General features: G+C 42.2%; 1 protein-coding gene across 1 annotated transcript in view; it reads left to right on the top strand.

Annotated features, from left to right (window-relative positions):
• LOC138946188 (uncharacterized) overlaps positions 1-12,098 on the top strand; it is a 55,863-nt gene that overhangs the window by 38,825 nt on the left and 4,940 nt on the right. Inside the window, exons 25-33 of the mRNA XM_070317701.1 lie at positions 478-615; positions 1,369-1,504; positions 3,018-3,106; positions 5,590-5,702; positions 6,342-6,412; positions 6,950-7,036; positions 7,692-7,993; positions 8,994-9,094; positions 10,157-10,281. Coding sequence (XP_070173802.1) covers positions 478-615; positions 1,369-1,504; positions 3,018-3,106; positions 5,590-5,702; positions 6,342-6,412; positions 6,950-7,036; positions 7,692-7,993; positions 8,994-9,094; positions 10,157-10,281 — 1,162 coding nt within the window. The remainder of the gene's footprint in view (positions 1-477; positions 616-1,368; positions 1,505-3,017; positions 3,107-5,589; positions 5,703-6,341; positions 6,413-6,949; positions 7,037-7,691; positions 7,994-8,993; positions 9,095-10,156; positions 10,282-12,098) is intronic.

Here is a 12,098-nt window from a genome sequence, read left to right on the forward strand (position 1 = left end):
CAATGGAAAGTGAATTATATAGAAGAAAAGCTTGTCTGGGATGCTTGGAGGCATTTGGTCGCTTTGGAGAGGTGGTCGCAAGGGCAGGTTTGACGTATATGATGTTTACGTACACAAAAACCTGAAGGAAAGATTTCGAATTAGCTGAGTTTACGTTTCTTTCTAACTTTGACATAACCTTCATCTGTGAAAATTGAGGAAAAAAGAAATGTGACTTTAACAAAAAATTAGAAGTAACATTTGATGAACGTTCTTTGGGTGGAGGGGGGTTGGTGGGTGGTGGTCAATGTTTTCTGTGAAAATTCTTTGGATGAATCTGTATATTCAAAGTATTGCTTGCTTGCGTGGTAGCTTGCTTGATTGGTTGCTTTATTGATCGACTGAGCGAGTCGGTGATTGAGTTGTAGACTGATTGTCGATTGATTGATTGGTTGATGGCTAGCTCGGCTGCTTCATTGACTGTTGAATTGATTTCAGTTTTGACTTTGACCCGAGAACGCGTCACACATTCTGGAACCTCTTCTTCGGTGCGATCATCCGGGGCTTTGGCCTCGCTTTCAATCAGTCCACTGTGCAGCGAGTCAGTTCCACCAGGACTCTGCGTGAAGCGAGATGGTGAGCGAAATTCTTTCCAGTGATGTTTTGGGGAATACATTTTTTTCCCCTGGCGAATTTGTCAAAATGGGCAGTTTTCTGAAATGTAAGACAGTTCTCGACGTCATCTTTTCCCTACGTGAAACATCGTTCGATGGACCTGTCCACCTGATGGCAAAGTTTTCCACGGTTTGAAAAGTTTTGGCCTTTTTCAATTGCCAACGCCAAATGACATCCAGGTCTGTTTCAAAGGGTGGTGGACATTATACAATACACTACAATACACTACAATACACTACAATACAATGCAATGCAATGCAATACACTACACTACAATACACTACACTACAATACACTACACTACAATACAATACAATACAATACAATACAATACAATGTAATGCCAGTCCACTGTGCAGAGGGTCAGTTCCACCAGGACTCTTCGTGAAGACAGCTAGGCCTACATATCAGTACGGTACTTTTCTTTCATTTTTAAATGGTTGATGTACATGGGTAAGATTGATCAATTGTTTTTCTCGTTTGAAAGAGAGTGTGTCAAAGGTGTGTTCCAGTTTAACGGCGCCATTTCTTCGGTGTCAAAATGTGATGTACATGGGCATGGACACAATTTATCCGTTCTTTTGGCTCTGTTTCTCAGAAATATTTACGTGATTCCTTTCTTTCTGTGTCATCGTTAAATAGACACAATTTACCAGTTCTTTTCGTTCTGTTTTACAGTGTGATGTACATGTTTTTTTTCTTTCTGTGTGACAGGGTGATGCTGATCATGTGTCCGTGTTTTTTCATCTCGCTCTCCATGGCGTGTTACGAGGGTATCGTGGCTTATGCTTTTTACCAGACACGTGGCTGTGACCCCCTGGCGTCAAAAAAAATCACCAACCCTAACCAGGTGTGTTGTTGTTGTTGTTGTTGTTGATGTTGTTGTTTATGTTGTTGTCGATGTTGTTGTTGTTGTTGTTGTTGATTCAAAGAGAATCTTAAACAAATGAGGCAGAGCGCTGTTTAGAGATCTGAGGATTCTTCTTCTTCTGCTTCTTCTTCTGCGTTCGTGGGCTGAAACTCCCACGTACACTCGTGTTTTTTGCACGAGTGGAATTTTACGTGTATGACCGTTTTTACCCCGCCATTTAGGCAGCCATACGCCGCTTTCGGAGGAAGCATGCTGGGTATTTTCGTGTTTCTATAACCCACCGAACTCTGACATGGATTACAGGATCTTTTTCGTGCGCACTTGGTCTTGTGCTTGCGTGTACACACGGGGGTGTTCGGACACCGAGGAGAGTCTGCACACAAAGTTGACTCTGAGAAATAAATCTCTCGCCGAACGTGGGGACGAACTCACGCTGACAGCGGCCAACTGGATACAAATCCAGCGCGCTACCGACTGAGCTACATCCCCGCCCTGAGATCTGAGGATGAACGTCGCTTGTTCATTTCAATGCTTGTTCTTATTCTCTCAGGTGCCAGGAGACTGGTTTCCAATAACTCTCACTTACTCTATTACACATGTCGTATGCATTTAGAGCGCTTACTTCCCTTTGTTTCTCAGATGTTGTTGATTCAGGAAGTATAGATATGCCAATTGAAAAACTGATCTAATTTTAGCCTACAAAAACGTCATGTAATTGTGCTTTTTTAAGCGATGTCGGAAAGACACGTTACAATAACTCAAAAAGAAACACATCATCGCAACAAACCCAAACCATGATTTTATACCACTTAAAAAATAGTCATGTGATTGTAATTAATACTTCAGATACCCCATCCAATCACCCAGCCCCCCGTTTACATGGTTCTTGGCATGTTAGCATAATCAAAAGTCTGTCCTGTAGATTTCTCGCATTATTCCAAACTTGTTTGAACACGCACTGAAATATCAAAGGCAAAATATTCGGAAAATATTACCGTAGTCGATTTTGAGGGTCAATCGATGTAGGTCCAAAATGGTTAAACATCTTGTCTTGGCACACGTTAAACAATCTTGTCTTGGTACACGTTAAACATCTTGTCTTGGCACACGTTAAACATCTTGTCTTGGCACACGTTAAACATCTTGTCTTGGCACACGTTAAACATCTTGTCTTGGCACACGTTAAACATCTTGTCTTGGCACACGTTAAACATCTTGTCTTGGCACACGTTAAACATCTTGTCTTGGCACACGTTAAACATCTTGTCTTGGCACACGTTAAAGATCTTGTCTTGGCACACGTTAAACATCTTGTCTTGGCACACGTTAAACAATCTTGACCCATGGTGTTTACAGTCAATAAGAAACCCTTCAGTGCCAAAACGCGAATCACATACGCACAAATAAAATCATTAACATTTTATGAATTTAGTGCAAATATTTCATACTTGTAAACATGGAGGATTGTTACGCAGATTTGTTTCCCCTCCAGATTATCCCATTCACGGTGATGGACATTTTCATGGCTATGCCAGGGATGCCGGGACTGTTCCTTGCCTCGCTCTTCAGTGCGTCTCTCAGGTTGGTCGATCTGTAGACACAGGTGTCGCGGCCAAGACACACGATATAAGACAACACGCCCACACACGCGAGCGCACGCACGCACGCGCGCGCACACTCACAAGCACGCACACACACACGCACGCACGCACGCACGCAAGCGCAAGCAGATACACACACACACACACACACACACACACACATTCACGCAGGCAACCAGATACACACACACACACACACACACATGCACGCACATACACACACACACACACACACACACACACACGTACACACACACACACACACACGCACGCACGCACACACACACACACACACACACACACACACACACACACACACACACACACACACACACACACACACACACACACACACACACAACCCAAAACAAGTCGCGTAAGGCGAAAATACAACATTTAGTCAAGTAGCTGTCGAACTCACAGAATGAAACTGAACGCAATGCAACGCAGCAAGACCGTATACTCGTAGTCCACCGCTCACGGCATAGGCAGTGAAATTGACAAGAAGAGCGGGGTAGTAGTTGCGCTGGGAAGGATAGCACGCTTTTCTGTACCTCTCTTCGTTTTAACTTTCTGAGCGTGTTTTTAATCCAAACATATCATATCTATATGTTTTTGGAATCAGGAACCGACAAGGAATAAGATGAAAGTGTTTTTAAATTGATTTCGAAAAAAAAAATTGATAATAATTTTTATATATTTAATTTTCAGAGCTTGTTGTTTATCCAAATATAACATATTTATATGTTTTTGGAATCAGAACATGATGGAGAATAAGATGAACGTAAATTTGAATCGTTTTATAAAAAAAAATATTTTTTTACAATTTTCAGATTTTTAATGACCAAAGTCATTAATTAATTTTTAAGCCACCAAGCTGAAATGCAATACCGAAGTCCGGGCTTCGTCGAAGATTACTTGACCAAAATGTCAACCAATTTGGTTGAAAAATGAGGGCGTCACAGTGCCGCCTCAACTTTCACAAAAAGCCGGATATGACGTCATCAAAGACATTTATCAAAAAAATGAAAAAAACGTGTGAGGATATCATACCCAGGAACTCTCATGTCAAATTTCATAAAGATCGGTCCAGTAGTTTAGTCTGAACCGCTCTACACACACACACACACAGACACACACACACACATACACCATGACCCTCGTCTCGATTCCCCCCTCTACGTTAAAACATTTAGTCAAAACTTGACTAAATGTAACAAGTCGCGTAAGGCGAAAATACAATATTTAGTCAAGTAGCTGTCGAACTCACAGAATGAAACTGAACGCAATGCCATTTTTCAGCAAGACCGTATACTCGTAGCATCGTCAGTCCACCGCTCATGGCAAAGGCAGTGAAATTGACAAGAAGAGCGGGGTAGTAGTTGCGCTAAGAAGGATAGCACGCTTTTCTGTACCTCTCTTTGTTTTAACTTTCTGAGCGTGTTTTTAATCCAAACATATCATATCTATATGTTTTTGGAATCAGGAACCGACAAGGAATAAGATGAAAGTGTTTTTAAGTTGATTTGGACAATTTAATTTTGATAATAATTTTTATATATTTAATTTACAGAGCTTGTTTTTAATCCGAATATAACATATTTATATGTTTTTGGAATCAGCAAATGATGGAGAATAAGATAAACGTAAATTTGGATCGTTTTATAAATTTTTATTTTTTTTTACAATTTTCAGATTTTTAATGACCAAAGTCATTAATTAATTTTTAAGCCACCAAGCTGAAATGCAATACCGAAGTCCGGGCTTCGTCGAAGATTACTTGACCAAAATTTCAACCAATTTGGTTGAAAAATGAGGGCGTGACAGTGCCGCCTCAACTTTCACGAAAAGCCGGATATGACATCATCAAAGACATTTATCAAAAAAATGAAAAAAACGTTCGGGGATTTCATACCCAGGAACTCTCATGTCAAATTTCATAAAGATCGGTCCAGTAGTTTAGTCTGAATCGCTCTACACACACACACACACACACAGACACACAGACACACACACACACGCACATACACCACGACCCTCGTTTCGATTCCCCTTCGATGTTAAAATATTTAGTCAAAACTTGACTAAATATAAAAATGAAGAAAATAATCCAAGGGGGGAAACCCTGGTTGTACGTTAAGCTCATTGAATTGTTAAGTCATTCAAAGACAATCTCGTAAGTTCAAGTACTTGTGACAAGTTTCGGCATTTGGTCACTATCCAAAATGTGCCGTTGAAGCACTACAATTACCTCACCAGAGGCTCGAGAAAACCTGATAATCGATCATGGGGAAAATATGCGAGCTATCCAGGACGCGGAGGTGTGTTTACTTATGTATATATTTTGGTCAAAAATGCAAATAACGTACAATGTCTCTCTATTGTTAAACCATCATGCCGTTGCGTTTTTATATTTAGTCAAGTTTTGTTGATCTTTTCAATTGTAACATCTTTCTGCGACAGCACATTGTCATCGGGACTGAGTAGTCTGTCAGCGTTGTTCTGGACGGACATAATCAAACCACGGATTGGAGAGGTGTCGGAGTTCAAAGCGACAATCATTGCAAAGATCAGTGGTAAGATCGGTGTGGACAGTAGAATGTTGAGCAGTGTGTGTGTGTGTGTGTGTGTGTGTGTGTGTGTGTGTGTGTGTGTGTGTGTGTGTGTGTGTTTGTATGTGTGTGTATGTGTGTGTGTATGTATGTGTATGTGTGTGTTTGTGTTTGTGTGTGTGAGAGAGAGAGAGAGAGTGTGTGTGTGTGTGTGTGTGTGAGTGTGTGTATGTGTTTGTGTGTGTGATAGAGTATGTGTGTGTGTGTGTGTGTTTGTTTGTGTGTCTCTATGTGTGTTTGTGTGTGTGTGTGTGTGTGTGTGTGTGTGTGTTAGTGAGAGTATGTTAGTGTGTGTTTGTTTGTGTGTCACTATGTGTGTGTTGTGTGTGTGTGTGTGTGTGTGTGTGTGTTTTTTAAGCAGACTGTCAAACATATAGATAGCTTTTGTAACTGTTTTCTTTAACTTCTTTTTACCTTTTATTTAATCACTTAGACAGACAATTCACGGAGAATTGTATGTGTATATATACACAGAAAAATACTTAATTATGATCATCTTATTCTTCATGAATTTTCGGGGTTAGCCTAGGGGCTAGGATAAAAGCTAGCACAAAACAAAATATATATTAACTCTGAAGTAACACACACGCTGGTATGTTTCAGTGGTGTTTTTCGGCCTGATGGGTTGTGGTATTGCTATTCTCGTGTCTCTGATTGGTGGACCTCTGACACAGGTTTGTTTTCCATTGGCTAGTGGTCTTTATCTGTTCTGTGATGTATGCAAATGATGTTTTGTAACTTCATATATTACCCCTTGTGAAACTGAACTTATGTGAAAAGGCAATTATTTGTGAATGTTGCAACATTTACGATATGAAAATGTTTGTTATGATTTATTTCGAAGAAAGGTCCATGGGGTTTCTAAATCTTGAGTGTATCCTTTGTTTGCTGTTTACAGTTGTAGTGGTTGTAGACATTTCTGAAAGCTCTAAATGTTCTTACATTGATGAGCTGTATGATGCATTCATATAGCATATTGTCTTTGTCATCCACCCCCTCTCTCTCTAAACAAAAGTACGCCTAAATAACTGAAGATCGGGGCCTGGAAACAACATTGTTTAATATATATTTATCAAAAATAAACTAAGGGAAAGAAACAGTAAACAACAGGAATAACTCTTTGCTTCTTTAAAAAAAAAAAGTTTTACCAGTAAAATACGGGAAAGTCCTGTTAATGCAATCCCTGACAATGTATGCATTCTCTTTCACAGATTTCCACAAGTTTGCAGGCTGGCTTTGCCGGACCTCTGACGGGACTATTCCTCCTGGGTTGTTTCTGTCCCTGGGCGAATGCCAAGGTCTGCATTCCTTTCTCTTGGTATGAGGCGGGGTCGGGGTGCAACGGCCATTTGACGGACCCGGCCTCACCTTTATTTATATCAAGCTGTAATGCAGGCGTTGATAATTTTCTTGTTTTTGTGTATGCACAGGTTAAAGGTCGATTAGGGCCTGTCTTTTTCAAAACCGGGTTGGGGGTGGGGTGGGGGGCGGCGGAGGGGGGGGGGGGGGGGCGGCTGGTGGTGGCACAGACTCGTAAAATAGGTGGAGGGTACTCTTATGATCGGAAGAGTTCAAAGTTTCCGTACGAAGAAGAAAAATATCTGCATATATATGACAAATGTCATTGCAGTTGCTGGTTTTCCTGAATCTGTTAAAATTGCTGAAAATTGTGACCCTCCACCACGGAATGAGTCGCATGTCACCTTTGCATGATTCTCACATTTTTACATTTTCCTAAAAAGTGTTTTATGCTCTATCCAGTGGTGAAAACCGTTTTAGAAAAGAGCGAAAACTGTTTGAGTTATAAGCCTGTGACTAAGGTGACCCTCACACTGTTACCAGACACTCCCCGGACTTATATCAAGCCTAGCGCAGAACCGCGCGAGGTGACATGCGACTCATTTCGTGGTGGAGGGTCACAATTGTTGTTTACATTCACTGACTGTTACCCAGGGTGCTCTGTACGGTGGAGTGTTGTCGCTGATCCTGTCCTGCTGGCTTTCCATGGGCAAGGTCTTCGCTAAGAACGTCAAGAGAGAACCCTGGCTTCCACCCGCCTCCACTGACATGTGTCTGACCAATCACAGCGCTTCTCTCTTCAACACCACCACCCCCTCTGGCGGGTACAGTGTCGGCTTCACTGACGCCATGAATTTCTCTCATCATGATTACGGGTTTGAGTTCGATGGAGGTATTCACTATTCGCCTCTACCTGGGAATGAAATAACGACACAAGCACCTGTGGAATTCGAACCGTGAGTGGCTTTTCTTTTTCTTAGCATGGTAGAAAATATGTTTTGAAAAACTGTTACTGTTGTTGTGGTTATTGTTGTTGTTGTTGCGACATAAACTTTGCCTCTCTTGTTGTGATTGATCATAGCCAAAATATGTTCTTAATGTTGTTGTTGTTGTTGTTGTCAGTGTTAAAAGAGATGTTTGTTGTTGTGGCAAAAAACGTTGCCTCTCTTGTTGTTGCTTTTGTTGTTGTAACTGCATGAAGTTGCGCTATTGTTGTCATAACCAAAACTGTGTTTACACCCCCGGTATAGGGGTGTGTATAGGTTTCGGTCGATGTTTTTGTTTGTTTGTTTGTGTGTTTGTGTGTTTGTGTTCGCATATAGATCTCAAGAATGAACGGACCGATCGTCACCAAACTTGGTGAACAGGTTCTATACATTCCTGAGACTGTCCTTACCAGTCAAACACACGGTTAGGGAGTTATTGGTGGATTAAGATTCTACAAGGACTTATAGAGAAACATATTCATGGTCAAAGGGAAATAACCTTCTCAGTTGGTGGCAGTGAGAATGGGTGCAGTGAGAATGGTTATTTCTCTTTGACCAACGGGGGTGTTTTTCCTACCTCGAAGGAATTTCTTGTTTCTTCTTGTTTTGTTGTTGTTGTTATTGTTGTTATTGTTTTCAGTGTTATAAGAGATGTTTGCCGCTGTAGTTGTTGTTGTTGTTGTTGTTGTTGTTACAGAAATGTTGCTGTTGGTTTTGTTTTGGGAACCGTGAAACAGAAATATAGTGTTAACAGTAAACTTGAGACGACATCCAAGAGGATTTTTGTGTCTTTCTTTGCTTATATTAAAAATATAGCACACCCCCAGGAAAAAAGCCTGGGGTGTTTTTTCTCTCAATTTGTTTTTTGAAAATGTGTTTAAGTAAACCATTCATCGACTTAATTCAGTGAAGATAATGCGACAACAAGTCAAATTCGCGCAATACTGTATTGAAACAAATGTGTGTGCAGGCAAGGCATTGACGTTGTCTACAGCATTTCCTACATGTGGATGGGACCTGTCAGTATTGTTGCCACCATGGTTTTGGGGACAGTCATCAGTCTGCTAACAGGTGCGCAGGGGTCCCCACGGACGCCCGTCCCCGAGGGTCTCCGGACCCCCACTTTTAATATTCAGAGGGTCCATGGACCCCCTAAGCGGAGTTTTCGAGGGTCCCAAGAGTCCCGGATCCCCAAACCCACTGTGTACATATATAAGGCATTGTGATCGCGAATAATGTGATATGAAGTGGGGTTCAGTTTATTTATCACCAGAATATTCGAAGAGGACACTTCAACTATACCTTGTTAAATGCAACACACACTCACTCTTTCAACTTGACTTCTGGTCTTTATTTTACGATGTTAGCTGATGACTACAGTCTGAAAAGAGGACCTACGGGACGCACGTCAACGACAATTTAATGCGTCCCGGGACCCGCTCTTTACAGGTTTAGTGCGTTCTGGGACCCCCACCATGAATTTCTAGCACCTAGTACCCATAGGACGCACACTTTGGGGAGCCCTGGGTACGAGCACAATACAATGATTATTATTAAAAGGCCGCTGTTCGTTCGTCACACAATTCATCGCTTACAACTCCGGTGTTTATGGCATGACATACGCCATCCCTATGCTATGTTTGTGAGTAAAATCTCTAGCTAGTGTTTACTAAAATGCCAGTTATAAGCGATTAAGAGTTCGTGCGTGCTTTCCTTCGCTTATAAGTCGGGTGTGTTTTAACTCATTCGCTTCAACTTTTGCATAAACTTGGCAATGGTTAGATTCTAGGCAATGTGCAACTTCCTCCAAACAACTGCCCCCTGCACAACAATTACTGCCCCCTCCCTTATCTTCTTCTTGTTGTCGATCACACGTCTATACTGTTAGATCGGACAGCGAGACAAATGATACCGTCTTCTCCAGGTCCTCCTTTCCTCCGTACAGCTGGCAGCGGAGGGGGACTGCAGTTGGCCACGCGGTTTTCCCCTCCCTTATAAAAATTGCCCCCTGTGAGAGGTGTCCCCCTAGGACAATTGGCTTTGGAGGTTATTTGTACTATTTCTTAATTTACTCATTGTTTTCCTGTTGGAGTGATTTTTCCCATCTTCTTTATTGTTTTTCTCTGGTTTCAGGCGGCAATAAGGAGGCTACGGTCAACCCACGGTACCTGATTTCTCTCTGTGATCACCTGTGTTGCTACCTGCCCGAGTCCATCAGAAAGGTGTTCAGGTGTGCTGATGACTACAGCACGGTGAAGGTGAGTTGTGACCATCTGTTGCCATGGTGATCATGTGAAGGTGAGTTGTGACCATCTGTTGCCATGGTGATCATGTGAAGGTGTGTGTTGTGTGGAATGGGTGTAACATTTGAGAGGGCGTCAACACCCCTTTTGATGACCGACACGTTTCAATCATCTCAATCAACTCAATCAAATCAAATTTACTTTCTTATCTCGAGCATTAGAAATTACAGTGGTGGTTCATATAACACAAAGACAGACAAAACACTACAACATTACCAATATTTTATACATATCCTAAGTAATAACATTATTATTGACTTAAAACCTCACTGCATCCAAACACTCTTGCCGTAAAAGATGTAAAAGATTCATACTAAAAAACACAGATTCAATTCCTCTTAAAAAAAACTACAACCCCAACAGGAAAAATACACTCTCATATAATCAGTACTTAAATAGCAACATCAGGACCACAGATTGGAACATTTTCAGATGGAATGTATTAATGTCAGTGTAATTCACTCTATAACTGAACAAATTCCCGCAAGATTGTTATTGTTATATATAGTCTTATATCGCGCGCGTATCTCCAGACTCGGACTCAAGGCGCAGGGATCTATTTATGCCGTGTGAGATGGAATCTTTTTACACAATACATCACGCATTCACATTGACCTGCAGATCGCAGCCATTTTGGCGCATATCCTACTTTTCACGGCCTATTATTCCAAGTCACACGGGTATTTTGGTGGACATTTTTTTTTATCTATGCCTATACAATTTTGCCAGGAAAGACCCTTTTGTCAATCGTGGGATCTTTAACGTGCACACCCCAATGTAGTGTACACGAAGGGACCTCGGTTGTTCGTCTCATCCGATGAATGCAACGCGGCAAAATGCGGCAGTTCTCTTTACATACATTTGTCCGGGTACGCATCAGAGCGCCTCCCTGCGTCCTATACGCATTAGAAGCCGAAAACACGTACTATAAATGTATGGAGGGGGTCTCGGGACGCACTAGAAATGTATGGAGGGGGTCCCGGGACAGACTAGAAATGTATGGAGGGGGTCCCGGGACGCACTAGAAATGTATGGAGGGGGTCCCGGGACGCACTAGAAATGTATGGAGGGGGTCCCGGGACGCACTAGAAATGTATGGAGGGGGTCCCGGGACGTACTAGAAATGTATGGAGGGGGTCCCGGGACGTACTAGAAATGTATGGAGGGGGTCCCGGGACGCACTAGAAAGGTATGGAGGGGGTCCCGGGACGCACTAGAAATGTATGGAGGGGGTCTCGGGACGCACTAGAAATGTATGGAGGGGTCCCGGGACGCACTAGAAATGTATGGAGGGGGTCCCGGGACGCACTAGAAATGTATGGCGGGGGTCCCGGGACGCACTAGAAATGTATGGAGGGGGTCTCGGGACGCACTAGACTTTAAAAGAGCGGGTCCTGGATTGTTATGTCCACCTAAAATATTCCAAGGAAGAATATCGTTCACAGTACACAATACGTGACCACAATGTTTTATAAGTAAACTGGGACTCTTCGGCTTTTGGACCCTTAGGGCACCCTAACATTCTGCTGTGGGGGTCCATGGACGCACTAGGAGGGGCGTCCGTGGGGAGCCCTGCGTATGGTGGCAAAGCTTGTGAGGGCAATGTCCCTGATAAGGCACAAAAAAAATCTGTTTACGGTAACATAGACACACACACAAAAAAAAAAAAAAAAAGAATAGGGTCGGTAGGTCGGGATTTATTTATTTTTTCTTCCCCAAAACCATATTTTTAAGTTATTTTGCCAAAAAACAAAGACTTTTTTTTCTCTTCC

This window comes from Littorina saxatilis, linkage group LG13 (genome assembly GCF_037325665.1).
Source record: "Littorina saxatilis isolate snail1 linkage group LG13, US_GU_Lsax_2.0, whole genome shotgun sequence".
Taxonomy (NCBI): Eukaryota; Metazoa; Mollusca; class Gastropoda; order Littorinimorpha; family Littorinidae; genus Littorina; species Littorina saxatilis.